Raw genomic sequence first — 17,206 nt, 5'->3', positions numbered from 1 at the left:
CACAGTTCACAGTAGGGTTTGCCACCGCTGATCTGACAGGAGGCGGAGCTCAGGCGGTAATGCTAGCGATGGGGAGAGGCTGTAAATGCAAATGAAGCTTCCCTCACTTGCCTGCTGCTCACCTCCTGCTGTGCGGCCCAGTTCCTAACAGGCCATGAACTGGTATCATGAACTGGTACCAGTCCGTGGCCCGAGGGTTGAGGACCTTTGGTTTAATGCAGTTTGTGCATTTAGCTTGAGCAAGACCACCTAGTTCAACCCTTGATCCTTCTCTTACTAATAGAGGGAACTTAAGCAAGTTACTTAACCTCTTTTTGCCTTAGATTCCTCAGCTGTAAAATGAAGATAATAATAATACACAATATCTCACTTGATTCTTCCAGCAGCCCCATGAGGTAACAATAGTCCCTACTTCATTAAGTTGTTGTGAGGACCAAAGTAGTTACTACGTATAAAGTGGTTAGAAGGGTGTCTGGCAAATGTTAAGTGTATTATCAGTGTTTGCTTATTAATTACCTTTTATTACCAGCTAAAGTGGACCTGCCATGTAGCAATAGCATAAACATAGTTTATAATTCACTTGGCCCACGTGCTTTGAACTTCTTCGATTCTTGACTTTTATTTTTAATTTAGGAGATTTTAATTATTTCAAAATGAGTGTATATGTTTAGACTCTATTTTTCTTTTTATATTGCACTATCCTAAAATTGCATAATTTAAATAAGCATAAAATGAATATGTACTATATGGGCTTTAGGTGTGAAAGTACAATAGATTCAGGGTCCACTGATTGTAACTCTAAAGGCAATTACTATTGACCAATATACAAGGGTTCTAGTAATTGTGCAGTCTGCACAGATGTGGATGGACCTAGAGACTGTCATACAGAGTTAAGTCAGAAAAACAAGTATCGTATAATATTGCTTATATGTGGAATCTAGAAAAATAAACTGATGAACTTATTTGTAAAGCAGAAATAGACACAGACATAGGGAACAAACATATGGATACTGGGGGGAAAAGGGGGGTGGGATGAATTGGGAGGTTGGCATTTACATATATACACTACTATGTATAAAATAGATTACTAATGAGAACCTACTGTATAGCAGAGGGAACTCTACTCAGTGCTCTGTGGTGACCTAAATGGGAAGGAAATACAAAAAAGAGAGCATATATATATATATATATATATACGTATAGCTGATTCACTTTGCTGTACAGCAGAAACGAACACAACATTGTAAAGCAACTATACTCCAATAAAAATTAATAATAAAATATATGTATACCAGGGTTCTTGTGGGTGTGAAGTGGCTCAGGGTGTGTTCATGACAGGCAGGCAACGAGAGGAAGTAAAAAGATGCCTGTCCAGGTTGACCCCCAAGTAAAACTCATGATGACGCTTGTATGCCAGACACTGTTCTAAGTCTTTTACATACATTCTAGTATTCAGTTCTTACAATACCCTCATGAGATAAATACTATTAATGCCCCCATTTACAGATGTAGAAACTGAGACACAAAAAAATTTAAGCAACTTGCCCAAGGTCACCCAGCTGGTAAGTGGTAGTGCTGGGATTTAAACCTAAATATCCTACTCCCAAAACCCAGGTGTAATTATCTCACTACATACACCTCAAAAAATTGTGATGTACAAAGTCTGCTTAGATTCTTCCACGCTTTTCTCTTTAGGACCTCTTTATTTCTTAAATACAGCCCTATCCACACTGTAATGGGCACAGGTATGCTTATGGTAAACACTTTAGAAAATACAGAAAAATAGAAAGCAAAAAGATTCAAGTAATAATATCACTCAAGAATGACCACTGTTAAAATTTTGTGTTTCCTTCTAGACTTTTTTCTAAGTACATGGTTTTGCTCTAGGTTTGTTTTACATAGTTGTGATCACGTGATATATACAATTTTCATCTTCCGGTTTTACCTCATATTATGACATGTGCTACCCTATGCTATTAGAAATTTCATAAACTTCTTTTATAGACGCTGCATAATGTACAGTTACGTGGCAGTTCCATAATATATTTACCACTCTTCACCTTGAACATCTGAGTATTTCCAGCTTTTTTACTGTGGGATGGATGTCTTTGTCCCCTCTTTCTCAATAGTTTCCCTTCTTCTGACATTTCTTCAGATCTTTCCCTCTAGCTTTCCTTCTCTCAAAATTTATTTTTTGGAAAGTAGCTGATAAACTCATTCATACTAAAGTGTACATGGTTCATAAAACTTATTTTCTCTTCAAGGACACTTCTGTCAATTTAAGCCAAAGGAATGGAGCTCTAATTGTGAGGGGTTAGTCACCAGAAAATCTAGCTGGGAGATTCCCCCACCCTCCCCAATCAGAGGAGACGTCTGGCAAAAAGGTGCAGGGCTGACTTAACGTTAGGAAAGCTAATGAGAAGGCAGACTGGAGCTGCAGAGGTAGTGGCGTGGTAAAAGGGAAGGAAAAAGTTTTGTATAAGCGAGGGTGAAAAAACTGGGTAGAAGAATGGAAGAGAATTAGAAAATTCACTTAGCTGCACTTACCTAGTTTCTCCACCTCTCCTGTGTCTGCCTTTCCAAAGCATCTGGCCTTAGGGATGGGCCCGCCCACCTTCTCCTCAGAACTGCTCGGTCGGTTTTTCAGTCCCAATCATTCTGCCAAGTCTCACAGCTTTGGGGCCTTGCGCGGCCACAGAGCCGGTCGCAAGGAGCGGCAGTGAAGTTCTAAGAGGGCCCATTCCAAGCCCTGGGTCCACAGACCATCCTGTGGGAGCGTCACCTCCCTCGGCTTAAGGAGGAGAGTTAACAATACCTGTGGGGGCAGGGGACTTTGAGGCCTCGTGTGAAAGTTCACAAAGTCCTGTCCTACTCACCGCCCCCCCCAGCACTCTTTTTTTCCCCCTCCTCCTAGAGGTTTCTAGGAGGCTTTTCAGGCTTCTGGCCAATCCGAGGCTGCAGTGGAGAAGCAAATGGGACCCAAGACAGAACTCAGTTCCCCACGACTCTCCCCACTGCGGTGCTGCACTGGCAGTGGCTGGTATGGAGAAAGAGGAGGCTTGCTGGTGTGCCGAATGAAGTCCAAACCAAAGGGGCCAGCGACTCCGCCCCTCTGGATTAGGAAGAGGAGGAAACCATAAATCCGAAAACCTAGCCTGACCAATTAAAAAAACAAAAAACAAAAAAATCGAGAGTCTCCAGCCTAAGGCTGGGGAGGAGCGCAGCGGTCCCTGAGTAGCCGTCCCCGCTGCAGCCACAGCGTGGGAGCCCTCCCACGCCTGCTCCACCGGGACCCCCGGGCGCACCACGCACGCACCCACCCGCCCTCCTCCCTGGGCCGGCCGCTCCTCCCTCTTTCCTCGCTGGTTGGCCGCGGCGCCGCAGAGCGCGGCGGCGGCAGGAGGAGCCGGGCGCGCCCGCCACGCACGGCCACCGAGCTAGCAGGGGCTGCAGGAGCGGCGCGCGAGCTCAGGTGGCGGCGGAGGCGGCGACAGCGGCTGCGGCAGCGGCCAACGCACACCCTCTCCCCAGCGCGCCCGCATCCCTCCTGCACTGAGCCGCGGAGCCGCCGGCGGACCCCGGGCTCCACCGGCTCCCGCGCGCACGGCCGAGCCCCACGCACAAGAGCGGCCGCCTCTCCTGTGGTTCGGAGCCCGGGCGCCAGCCATGGGGAAGCCGGCGAAGAAGGGATGCGACTGGAAGCGCTTCCTGAGGAATAATTGGCTGCTACTCTCCACCGTGGCTGCGGTGGTGCTAGGTGAGCTGCGTGGCGGGTGGACGACGCGCGCACCCTCACGCCCTCCCAGCGCCCAGGCCGCGTGCCGGGCGGGCGGGTGCGAGGGTGGGCGCGAGGGTGGGCACGGCATTGGCGCACCCGATGCTCGGGTCCCTCGGCTCCCCCTCGGCCTCGGACACCACGCGGGGGCTTACCCTTGAGGGTGTTGATTTCTGCGTGCAAAGAACAAAGCTCCTCCGGGACTCCCGTTTGGGTGTTCCGCGAGCCTGCGGGTTCCTGCTTTACCCAAAATGGTCAAAGGGGCTTGCAAGGGAGAAAGGGAAGCAAGAGCTCTCGGTTCTTCCCGTTTGGAAGCAAATGTGTTTAATTTTTAAAATCCTATCTGCTCACCCCTTTTTTTTCTGAACCGTGCGTTGTCCGGACAGGGATTGAGTGTGGATGATGGTTCCCATTGGACTGGAAGAGGCACCTGAACCTCAGGGATGGTCCGGTTCCCGGGGGGAGGGAGGGAGGAGGTGGATGTTACCTTCGGTCGGTCACCCTGGGCAGTGCCTGGAAAGTGCCTTCCCACGCGGCTAGCCGCTGCCCGCACTGAGGCACGGAAAACCTGCCAGATTCGTGCTTGAATTCAGGAGTATGTAGTTGTGGCCCGCAGCATGTCAAGGGGAAGAGAGCTATCAGATTTCTCCCTTTCCCCCGTGCAAATCTACCGAGGTAGCCTCCCTGAGCTTCCTTGCTCTCCACATTGGTTTTCTATTGAAAGTAATTTTTAAGTCATATGTGCTTGTTTTTAAACAAGGTGTATTTAAGTGATTCATTCCTGAGAAATCACTGGACTAGGTGAATGTCAGATCCATTGCTCAGAGGTATGAGTTGTTCCTATTTAGACTCTGAATTTCTGCCAGGTAGTCTGTTTTACACCTTGGGCCCTGGGATGCTCCTCTTTGGCGTTGGCGCCAAGACTGCCTCCTTTCCTCTAAGAGTTGGCACAGGTGGGGACACCCAGCAGGTGAGGCTCCTTTGAAAACCCCACCTTCCATTTGGAAACTGGAGCTGGGGAGAGGGTTAGCCTGTACCTCTCCCAGCCTCATGCACTTTTCTCTCCAGCGGCTGCTTCTGAATCTCAGAATATTTGGTGTTGTTTGCTCCCCCTCTTGGTGCCCAACCCCCCCGCCCCCCCAAAAAAAGTCTGTGGAGGTTAATGGATTCCTCAGGGTCGGATTTGTTCCTCCAGATCCTTATGCAAAGTCAAGTCAGGTTTCTAGTAAATAAATAACATTCTGGAATTACCTTAGCAGAGGCCACGTGTGGGAGGAAAAGAGAGAAGTAGAGGAGCAAGTCTTGACTGCTTAACTCTTTTCCCCAAGAAGAGCCACATGGTTTAGGGCATTTGTTTTGTTTTGTTTTGGTTGGTTGGTTGGCTGGTTGGTTGCGTTGGGTCTTCGTTGCTGCACGCGGGCTTTCTCTAGTTACGGCAAGCGGGGGCTACTCTTCATTGTGGTGCGTGGGCTTCTCATTGCGGTGACTTCTCTTGTTGCAGAGCACGGGCTCTAGGCATGTGAGCTTCAGTAGTTGTGGCGCACAGGCTTAGTTGCTCCGTGGCATGTGGGTTCTTCCCGGGCTCCAACCCGTGTCCCCTGCATTGGCAGGCGGAGTCTTAACCACTGTGCCACCAGGGAAGTCCCTGGTTAGGGTGTTTTTAAGGGAAGAGTTATCCCACCCCATCACGTTTTAAATAACAGATGCCTCAGAGAGAGTGATTTCAGCCAAATAGATGAGATGGCCTTGTTTGTTTTCCTAGTGACAAGATTCCAGAATTAATTGTTAAATCCCTTTTTAAGGATGGTTTTGGGTAGCCTGGCATTTCCCTCCCAATCCCCCATGGGCGTGAAATGATCCTGCCTTTTCAGCTGTGGGGTTTTCCAGAGATACTCACCTATTAACCAAGTGTGGCACACCAGTGTTGAGTTTACCGATTCACTGGAGGCTGGTTTGGCAAAGATTTTGAAAATTGTCCCCTGGCCTTTGGAACTTGTTGCATAAATACGTCTTCAGAGTCACAGGAGATAACATGTCTGTTTTGGAGACGTGGCCTTTGGTGTCAGATGGGCAATTTCCTCCAGTTTTAATGTGGGTAAGCCCCAGGAGCTTGATTCAGATACTTTGCTCCAGAAAGGAAAAACACCATATAAAAATTGTAAGCGCTCAACTGAACTCTTTCATCCCTGAGCATTTCAGCTCCTGGTCTGAGAAGTCAAGCCTACACCACCCTCAATGTGTCCATCACAAGGCACTTCCCAGAGTCCTCCTCCTTTCCTCATTCTTTGGAACACTGGGCTTGAGTGCAAAAATCATACCTCTGTCTGTGTAGTCTGTGCTAACTCATTCTGGTTTAAACCCAGAAGTGAAATTGCAGCCAACTTATAACAGGGATGCTAAGTCCATCCATAAGCCCTTTAGGCCATGATAGTAAGTTTATTTTTATAACAGTCTTGATTGATACAGAAATCGCAAGCACTCTCATGCAGCCTCCTTTCTGTACCTTTCAGTATGTGGATCTTAAAGAAGAAAAAACAGTTAAACTTATTTATTATTACCCTGACAGAATATCATCTTCTGATTAAAATTGAAATGTTTTGTCCCTGCTATAATTCAGCAACCCTGACACTTTAAAATATTTTGATTTTTGAAGTAAGGGGCAAAGGTTTTTCCCAGCCATCTTAAAGCCTCTGATTTTTGAAGACAGCATTTGAGGGGAAATGAAATTAAAAGTCATTTTTATTAGGTGTAAAAGTTAATTTCTTTCATGGACAAGGAGATGCTAAAAGCTAAATACTTCCTCATATTCTTATTCATGAGATAAAGGGATTGAATAGTTAAGTGGCCATGTTTGTTAATTTCTGTGAAACCCTACAAGGTCCTGGAAATAATATCTTGGATTTTCAGGTGAGAGGCCTTTACTAAAATCTGATTAGGAACAATTTTCATTGCATCTATTACAATTCTTTCAGGCTTTTTCCCTGCTTCCATAGTGTAGTAGTATGAGCACAGAGCCTGGAGTCAAGAGTTCTAGATTTGAATTCTGATACTGTCATGTTCTACCATTTAGACAAAATCTCTGATTCTCTGGAATCCTCAATTTCCTCATCTGGAAAATAGGGATATAGGTCATTACCTCATTTGCTATTAGAGTTGTTTAAGATAATGTGAAAATATCTAGTTGTGTGACTGGCATATAACAGGTACTCAATAAATGTCATTTTAAGATGATTTGAATAATTTCATTGTGAGGAAATTAATATTTTCTTATAAAATAAGGTCTCTCGTGGTCTTTCTCTGTTCTGCTTGGTGTCCAGCCTAGAATTCTGAGTCCAAGGTGACTCAAGTGTTTTGATGACATGTTCTGTCTAGGTGAACACCAGCCTCCAGAGCATTATTTACTGTTTTAAAAGGATATGGAAAGGATTAATCATTTTGTTTTGTGCCCCATAGCCTGATTCTCATTTCACTTAACGGGGCAGAAATTACGAGGGAAGAATTTTAGTGCTTTAAGTGGGAATTCTGTGCAAGCAGAATCTGTGTGTGATAATTCTGTGTCCAAGCGTTGTGATTGTGGCTGTGTCCAAGTCAGCCAGTACTGATCATAGCGTGTATAATGTTGGTAAAGCACTCATGGAACCCTCACCCCGTTCACAACATAAAGCCTGATCTTTCTGTCCAGGTTGTGCTTTATTTCAGTCGTTTGAAAAATCTGATTTCCAGGTTGTGGATTTTCAGGAAAGGAAATAGCTGTTGTTATTTACAGGAGCTGGCAATCTTATTCATCCGGAATAATTTTCTTTGGAGCACTAAAGAAAGGGGTCATTTACAGATTCAGATTCCATTGTCCAAAATCGAGAACAGTTCCTTCATGTTCTTAGTAATAACCCTTGCCCTACCCAGCCTTACGTCTCCTACGCCGGAGCTCTTGTATCTGGCAGTGCTAATTTGAGTCATGGTGTAAGCTCTCTTGCTCAGTTTCTGCGTGTCTGTGAAGCTCCTGAAGATCGGGGATCGGGCAGGGAGACGACTGCAGCTCAGCATTCAGAATGTATTTTGTTATCATGAAACTCGTGCTCTGGCAGGTCTCAGGCCTGGTGCTGCTGGGCGTCTAATCAGCTCAGCCTTGGAATATACCTGTAGAGTAACCGATGCTTAAATCATTCGCTCATTCAACAAATATATATTGGGCACCTACTGTGTGCCAGGGACTGTTCTAGAACCAGGGCACATAACAGTGAACAAAATAAAAACCCCTGTCCTCATGGGACTTATGTTCAAGTGGAGACAAGCAGACAGTAAACCGGAAAAATAGGTAAACTACAATGTAGAGTATGTTAGATGGTGAGAGTGCTCCAGAGTAACGTAAAGCAGAGAGGGTGCTGGAGGATTGCAGGTTGAAATAGGGAGAATGGGAAGACCCTGCTGGGAAGGCGAGAATTGAAGTGAGACTGGAAAGAGGTGAAGGAATGCAGGTATCTAGGGAGATCCTGATGTGTTTAAGGAAGAGCATGGGGGTGGAGTGAGGAGGTGGGGGGAAGAGGCAGTAGGATGGTGTGAGTTCTTATAAGGACTTTGACTTTTACTGGGAGTTGAGAAACGATTAAAAGGTGTTGAGCAGAGCAGTGACATGGTCTGATTATCTTTTAATCAGCTTTCCCTGTCTGGCTGCTCTTTTGACCACAGACAGCAGAGACAAGTGTGGAAGCAGAGAGACCAGTTTAGGAGGCTAGTACAATTAACCTGCTATGTATTTTTTTTTAATTAAAAAAATGATTTATTTTATAATTGTTCTGTATAAGAAAGTTAGGATCTTGTTCTGCTATGTATTTTACACTTTTCTAATCTCATTTCCATCATGGCTAGTGAAATCTTAGGAAATACTTAAGAAAAATCAATGAAAAAAATATTGCAACTATAAAGTAGGCCTTATCGTTCACCGTTATATGCACGAGGAAACAGACTTGGAACAGTGCAGGACTCGCTCAGGATCACTCAGATAACAACTGGGAATGCCCAGTCTTCCTATACTTTTCCTTCTCCCCCTTTGGACTGCTGTCCTCCATCTTGCTCCCCATCTCCCTGTCATATTTGGTCCTTGCAGACCCTCCTGGGGACCATGGTGGTCTGGCTGTATGCCACATCGGGATAGGGTATGAGGATTCTGTAGTGTGCACTTTGGGCTGTAGTTGGCGCCTTTCTCCCCTGAGACTGAGAAGGGGCTGCAACATGCCTCCACAGGACTCTCAGAATTGCAGTGTGTGCCCTGGAGGAACACTGCTCCTGTGGGATTTGCCAGACTGATCAGCCAGACTGGTCTCCACTCTAGGCTCAGAGCCACCCTTACACCTCTGTCCATGAGGCTGCCCTGCTATTCTTTCCACCTTCAAAGCCTGCCCTTTCTACCTTCTAACTAAGTGGCTTGGTGTGACTGGCCACAAAGGGTGTGATTGAGGGACATGGGGGGAGAAAAAGCAAGGCTGCCATGGAGGTCGGCGGCCAGATCCTAGAGGGACTGGAATGCCATGCTGATAAGTCCAGACATGCTCCTGAGGACAAAACTGGACAATGACATAGGCAGGACTGTGCTTAGAAAAGATCCTTGAGGCAGATGGATGTGGAAAATGGATCCAAGAAGGGTGATCTTGCAAGTGGGCAGATCACCCTAGGGGATTACTGTTAAGGTCCAGGCAGAGAGAGAGAGAGATGGGGGCCTTAGCAGAGCAGCAGCATTGAGAGTGGAAAGGAAAGGACAGCTCTGTGAGGTGTTCAGCAGGTTGATCTGATGCGACTTGGCTAGGTTTAGTCCTCGGGAGAAGGAGGTGGTGATGTCTAGCAGGAGAGGAAGTCCCGGAGCGGGCAGCAGCTTGGAAAAGAACTATCACGCTCTCCCACTGTACAGAACCAATGTCTACTTGCTTTTTGTTACTGTATAGTTAGAGTGTATTCTAATTTCCTGCCTTCCCCACTGACCCATGAGCCCTTGAGAGAAGGAATTCTGTGTTGCCCCTCTCTATACCCACAGCACCTGTCACAATACCTGGTGGGCTCAATACATTTGTTAAATTGTTGTGTCATTTATGACTCAGAGAGATAGTTAGACGTTATCCTTGTTTATTGAATGAGTAAATGAGCCCAAAGCTAAGCTTGAATTCCACCATACATTCTTCTCTGCCTACTTCAGCCTCCTCTGATCTGCATCAGTAAGACAGATTAACACTTAGTTTACATATACTTATCAAGCATGTTAAACTCTTCTTCTTCAAAACTAGATTATAGACCCCTAGAGGGCGAAAGCATTCTGATTACCCTTAGCAGGCACTAGAAAATGAAAGGAGACCTTAAAGTAATGAGACTGACTCTAAAATGCTATATAAAAAAGTGTATCTTTGTTTCTTGTCAGAAGGAAGAGGGGTTCGGATTAGCTGGAAGATCAAAGAGATTTCATTCATGTGCCAACTCCAATTTATAGGTAGTGGACTGTCTGGCGTGATATGTTTGTTGAGAAAGAAAAGTTCTGAAATTGATTACTGATGTCTGCCAAGGGCTTAAGGTCAGGAAATAGTGGCCTGTGTGCTGCATACTTGTTGACCCTGGGTCAGAAAGTCCCTGAAGTTTCTTCTAGCTTTAAAATCCCTTACCTGTGTGCTTGTATAGTCATTCCTCAGTTCATTGCTGGGAGTTAGAGGAAGTCTTCCTTAGGGAACTAAGGAAGGGTTAAAAGTCATTACTGGAGGGTAAAATGACCTTGATGTTGAGTCATTTGTTCTACATCTGTGACTTGGGGTGTAAAAATGTAAATTGTGTGTGGGACTGTTACCAGGGTAATGTTCTATGTCAGCCTTAAATTATTCATCACGACAGTAATGTGAGGTCTAATAAACTTACGTTGTTTCTATACATGTATATATATCTTGCATGTTACTTAATTAAGTACCTTTGAGAAGCGATCCTTTAGCTGACTTGTCCCTAGTTCCACATATTGAAGGATTAGGGAAACAATTTTGGGCTTTGAATGCCTATGCCTGGTGCTTTCAGTTTTGAAACCAAATCAGAACCCACCAGAGTTGGGGAATCACTGAAAAGATTCTGATTTTTGGCTGATCAAACTTAACCCATCTGTCAGAAATTTGAGCAGTGGGCATAAGAAATAAAGGAAGCTTCAAATGACGACATAAGATGGAGAAAATTATCACATGCCAAATTTGGATTTGGTGGAGCTCATATAGTAGCTCAGATGAGTAAAAATCTTGGGTTGCTCAGACACGGTGTAAATAAATGGGATTAGGAATTAGCTGTTGGAGAGCATATGTGTGCTCATATGAACACTTGCTTATTAAGAGAGAAAGCTTTCCATGTTAATTACTTGGGAGAAATTGTGATTACCTTTAGCAGAGCTGAGACTGAAAATAGCTGTCCTATATAGGGAGTCAGTGACACGCTGGCCTGGTGCCAGGCAGCTCTGTTCACCTGAGGAACTGCAGATCTCCCCCATGTTGATGTCGCTGGAGATCTGGGGTCACGAGTACGGTGGGGACTCCAGCACTCTCGAAGAAAATGAGCTCATCTTAGATGGAACTGAGTGGCCCACTTAAACTCCCCCACAGCAATGTCTGTTAAAGTAGCAAGTCTTTTCAATGGCCTTTCCTATTTTGAATGTTAAACATACATCTAATAGAAGACAACATTGAAGACAGTTACTATTAAGCCAATAATTCACTTCAGAGCTGTAGTTTAGCACAGCAGATAGATTTAGAAGGAGCTGATTCATTATAGTTGCTGAGGAAAACAGCCCCAAACTGCGACAAAGAGTGCTCTGTTGTAATTAGAACGCTCCACAGTAACACCTCTGTTAATGGAAAGGAAGTGTTTCAGTGACTCACTCATCGCCAGAAATGTTACTACCCTACCTTTGAAAAATATCTGCCCACTGTCTGTTCCATTACCAGAGGTAGAATATTTCCTTTCCAGCAAATACTCCTGCACTTTCTGGGATGGGCAGACCTTGTCCCAGCTCACAGACACTTCATGCTGTGTGTCCTGGGTGGTTCCTCTCCCGGGCCCAGCCCCAGTTGTGTGAGCTCTGGGCGGTGGTCCCCGCTCTGCCAGGAGAGTGGGGACTCTGTGCCTTGTTCTCTACCACGAGACCCAGAACCAGCACTGAGGAAACAAGACCCTCCCACCAATCCCTCCACACTCAGGCTAAGGTCTTTGTTCCCAGAGCCCTTGTTGGTCAGAGTCCATAACAGGGTCCACAAGCAGGACAGTTGTCACAGCAGATGTTCCTGTGTCCAGGAAGGGTCCTGATACCAGCGTCATGTGACTCTGCTAGGTCTGCATATTGAAGCAAAGTGGTGGCCTTTGGGACTGGAACTTCTATTCAGAAGTGACCTCAGCAGGGGTCTGCACTGTGTGTTAATTTTTACAGCTGCATTTGAGACAACTGTGCTCTCAGGGGGTTAAAACTGTACTTACTTACTTGACTAAAGAGGAAACCCTTAGAGGAGAATGCTTAAATAAGATTATAAAATTAAATTATTTTTCTACCACCTGAGAGTTATCTGGTTACTTATAATTCAGTAAAGAATTAAGTCAACAAAAAAATGTACCATCACCAGAAATGCCTAACCACAAAAAGCCTAATCTCTGAGCATTACTGGAAAATAAACTGATTCTGTTCTATTTCTGTGGCTATTTCATATACTTAATTGTTTTCTGAGCCACGTAACCACTTTACAAGTTTCATATAAAATTTCCCAAATTATGAGACAATGACGGAGACACATTTTCTCCTTTGAAAATTTCTTTTTCTGTGGGTAACCAAGCCCAATAGGTAATATTTATTGAGGGCTTATTATGACTTTTATGCACATTATTTCCCATTTGAGCCTTAGCACAATGAGGTAAGAAGTGTAGTTTTTTTACAGAAAAGGAGACTGAAACTTACAAGGCTTAAGTCACGTGAGGTCACAGTCAGAGCTGGGATTTGCACCCAGGACTGTCTGACTCCAAAACTGCAGTTCTTAACTATTAAGCAAGGCTACTTCCTAATGAACCTTGATACACCTAATTGATAGTTCAGAGCATTCTTGCAGACTTCACTCTTGTACAATAGCTAAATAAAGCCTAGTAGCCTCCTTCTTACTCCATCCCTTGTCTGTCTCTTGGCTTTTCTTTATCATGTCCTTCAACCTGAGACATTCTACAGTATTTAGTCCTTCCCCTATTCATCTCCCATGTAAACCTTCTATTTGAACTTATTCTAGTTGAGCTTGTCTAAGAGTTGCTTTCCCAGGATGTGTCATACTCTCCTGCCCTACTGCTTTTGCTCATGTGTTTCACCCACTGTTATCCTACCCATCCTTGATGGTGGATCTAATTTTCACTTTTATCATATAGACTTCTCTGACTGCCAGTCAGAGATGATTTCCCTTCTCTGTGCTCGTATAACCCTTAATTTATTTTCCCAAATTGTACTGCATTTGAACCACTACTCCTAATCCTGCCCTGTGGCAGACATCACTAATTGATTATAGCACTCTTTACCTTGGAGCTTTGCTATGACCTCAGAATCCTCAAAACTCTTCTCTAGGCAACTACTGTTAATCAAAGGGAACTGGCATGTAAGACGAAAAATATTGTCCATTGCTGGGAAAATCTATTCACTTTGCAATTAATTTAAATTGAACAAGTGTTGATGTTAACGGACAAGAGATACAGAGTTGAAGTCTGTGTTTTGTCTTAGTCTATCAGAGGCAATATGTGCACAGAAATCACTAATATGAGTGTAAGTGTTGTAAATGCTGCAGGAAAGCTACAACACGCCTTGGGCCTTCAAAGAAGAGGGGGAATTGAGAAACAGGTGGAATTGGGAATTGGAGGAGGCCAGGAATGGCCTTGAGCAGGTGTGGTAGGATTTCTGGGCTTGAAGATTGGAAAGATGACAAACCCAGGTAGAGATAATGATATGGGTACAGGGGTCTTTATCTTGTGTCCGATTTCAGTATTGTATGAAACTATTTAATATATGTATTGTTATGTTTTTACAGCTTCTCTTTCTTATCTCAGTGTCCTGAGGGTTAAAAAAAAAAAAAAATGCTGTCTTATATGGGTCTGTCACACTCATAGCATCTAACCTGGTACCTGCTTCATAAGAGATGCTCCCAAATATTTTTGACTGATTATAGAACCTTCTTCATTGAAGAAGAGGTCAATCCTTGATGAGCCTATCCCATCGACCCCCTAGTTACCCAGTAAGTTGCATGGTTTTTTGAGTGAAGACCCTGAGGAACTCTTATCCAAGCTGGAGTCATCTGAAATATACTTTACTCCTAGTTTGGGGGCCCCAGAAGAAGGGCAAGCCTAATCACTAACAGTTCTGAAGCCATTTTAGTGTGAGCTCAGCATGACCCTGGAGCTTTCAGAATGGAGAGCATCTTTCTACCCTGAGGAAGATCTGACCTTCTCAGGAAACCAGCACAGGAATGAGCCTGATCTCCAGAGAGTTCTTTGGACTAATTAGACTAATAATTCCATACAATACTGAAACTGGACAGAATTAGAGAGATTGGAAGATCCATCTGGCTTCCCAAAGTTGGGCCATGGCGTGGAGCTGAATCACCCTTGGATGGTAGTCTTTTTGAATGTGGTATTTGGCAACTCCTATGTCTTTCAGTGAATTTTTTTCTAGGTTTTCCCCCTCCACACATCGTTTCACATCCCTGTCCAAATTCTGCCCAATTCTGTCCCTGTCTGGAGATTATTTCTATGATAAGAGATTAATTAGCCTGTCTGTGCTGCTTGTTCCAGTAGACCTTGAGCTTAAACAGCTTGGACAAACACCAGACTTGGTTGTTAAAGATTCTGAAGATGAGTTTTTACTTTTTTTATTAGCAAAAGTTAATTGTCAACCAGGAGACATAACAGGTTTGCTCCATTTCTGCTTCCGCTTCATTGATTTCTTTCTCACACCTAGAGAATTTCCTGAGGTTTCATCACGTGGGAGAAATTCTGAGTTCCACAGAGTAACAGAGGTTGAGCTCTTGTTTGCTGCCAGTGCAGAACCCACAGTCCCCGAGAAACATGCCCAGGTCTTCTTTGTAACTGGTTTGCCATTTGCATTGAATATAAGTATTTGCCAGTAATCTCTGACTAGCTTGTTTATTTTGAAAAAAAAAATTAGAAGTTTACATCTACTGTTGTTTAAGTGGAAATGATTGGGTAAGGTTTGGCTGCGTTGGGTCTTCATTGCTGTGCGTGGGATTTTTCTAGTTGCGGCAAGCGGGGCTACTCTTCGTTGTGGTGTATGAGCTTCTCATTGCGGTGGCTTTTCTTGTTGCGGAGCACGGGCTCTAGGTGCTCAGGCTTCAGTAGTTGTGGCTTGCAGGCTCAGTAGTTGTAGCTCACGGGCTCTAGGTGCGCAGGCTCAGTAGTTGTGGTGCACGGGCTTAATTGCTCCGTGGCATGCGGGATCTTCCTGGACCAGGGCTTGAACCCATGTCCCCTGCATTGGCAGGTGGATTCTCAACCACTGTGCCACCAGGGAAGCCCCCTTGGCTGCTTTTTAAATTGCAAGTAAGTAACCACAGAAGACTGGATTTATTGAATCCAAGATCAAGATCCTGCAGTGCTCATCGCTGAGTTTTTAAAGGCTTTTTGAATCCGGTTCAGGGCTCTGTGTTCCAGGGGAAAGTGTTGGTACGTCACAGTGAATGAGGTTTGCAGCTGTGACTTTTTGCTTAGATTCTCTCTCTTTCTCCCCTTTTACAGCCTCTCCCCATGCCCTGGAACATCTGTTCATGAGGGCAATACTGAGAAAGGAGGCTGAAGATCCTCACAAACGTAAAACATTCCAAGATTCCAAGAATAAACAAAATCCTCTAGTATTACTGTGAAAAGATTATACTCACCATGTTTGATTCTTTTTTTTTTTTCTTTTTTTGGTCTCTGCCAGTCATCTTAAATGCATTTATACTTATCTCTAGACCTTAAATCTAATCCATTGTTTTTATCAAATGAGCTAAACATGTGGAGGTACTTTATAAAACTATAAAGTGTCTTATAAATGTTTGTTATTGTTTCCCATAAACAAAGAAAAAAGGGAGCCATGCAAATTGTAAAACTTGAGTCCTGGTTACAATGTTATTCCTCGAAGACACTAATATACAATGTTATCTTCGTGTGTTTTCTAGGGCCCAACTCTCATCCCTGTGAAAAGACATCTGGCCCTTTGTAGCTATATGACATGTTTAATATTCTATACATGAGTGTTCTTTCCTTTCAGAAGTAATAAACAAGCTGGTCTATCTTTGCCTTTTTTCTTTCAGTTAGGGTTAAGAGAAGCATCTGAGGTATTTAGAGACAGAAATCCCTGACCCAAACTTTCAACACTGGGTACCACTTTCATTTTAATTTAGGAAATATTATACAGTTCTTCAAATACACCTTAACTCATTTAAAGATGAAAGTAAATATTTCTGCAGTCCTTCTGGGAGTGGGGAAGGAGAGGTCAGAGTTAAGTCTCCATAGAGGTTAGGAGAAGAGAGGGATAAACAGTTGGCAGGCAGGAACATGGTAAGAATAAGCAGGTGACACAGTTTTGAGGCAGAGGTGAGGAATGGGCTGAGAAAGTTGGGGAGTCCCAGTTACTTAGACTTAGCACTCTGGATGCAGGGTTCATCGAGATGGGGATTCCAGGCTTGTGACAGGTCTAGAAAATCCAGGATGACTGGCTCCCTTCTTTCTCGCAGAGGTCCATCTCTTTCCTGCTCTCAAATTGCCCCTGACTAAAGCCCACTGTGGGGTAGATGGTCAGATTTCTTTTACACGTGGAAAGAAGCCTTCCTAAGATTGTGTAATGAACCAAGAAGGTGTTTATGGGAGTTGTAAAACTGGTTACTGTAAAGAGGTAGGGTTCCTGGATAATCTGGTGTTAAACCCGAGGAAAAGGTGTGTCCTTCAAGCAAAGGATTCCAGGGCCTCTCCAAACTGTGTACCTCTGAGTGAGGAGACTTGTCATTCCTTCAGGGACTTGGAGACCAAATATTTGCCTGGGTACCAAGGAGGGGAAAGAGTGGAGTATGGCCACAAGGTAGATGAAGATCTTTCACAGGAATGTATAAAATAACCTGATCGGTAGAATGACCCATGAGTTTAGCAGACGTGAACCATTTTAAGAGGGGGGAAAAAAAAGTAGAATAAAGAAAGTCAACCACAGGTAGGAAACGGGAGATTTTAGAATCCACAAGTCAAGTTATAGATAGGTATCTCAGGAAATAACCCAAACACACGTATGTGGGACTGACCCATCTTTAGGGGGGAGGGACAGTCTGGTTGTTCCTAGCTTAGAACAAGCTGGGCCTCTAAGCCAGTTGAATGCTTGCTGTAGAGACTGGATTCCTGTGGGTTGGTCCTATAACCAGCCTTATCCTC

General features: G+C 44.4%; 1 protein-coding gene across 1 annotated transcript in view; it reads left to right on the top strand.

The window, feature by feature from the left end:
* The first annotated feature begins 3,661 nt into the window (after positions 1-3,661).
* Positions 3,662-17,206, top strand: part of SLC1A1 (solute carrier family 1 member 1) — a 60,482-nt gene continuing 46,937 nt past the window's right edge. The window contains exon 1 of the mRNA XM_065879278.1: positions 3,662-3,757. Within this exon, the coding sequence (XP_065735350.1) occupies positions 3,667-3,757 (91 nt within the window). The 5' untranslated portion in view covers positions 3,662-3,666. The remainder of the gene's footprint in view (positions 3,758-17,206) is intronic.

The sequence above is a fragment of the Phocoena phocoena genome, chromosome 6, assembly GCF_963924675.1.
Source record: "Phocoena phocoena chromosome 6, mPhoPho1.1, whole genome shotgun sequence".
Taxonomy (NCBI): domain Eukaryota; kingdom Metazoa; phylum Chordata; class Mammalia; order Artiodactyla; family Phocoenidae; genus Phocoena; species Phocoena phocoena.
The sequence above is the reverse complement of the archived record's forward strand: the minus strand, read 5'-3'. Positions and strand labels throughout refer to the sequence as shown.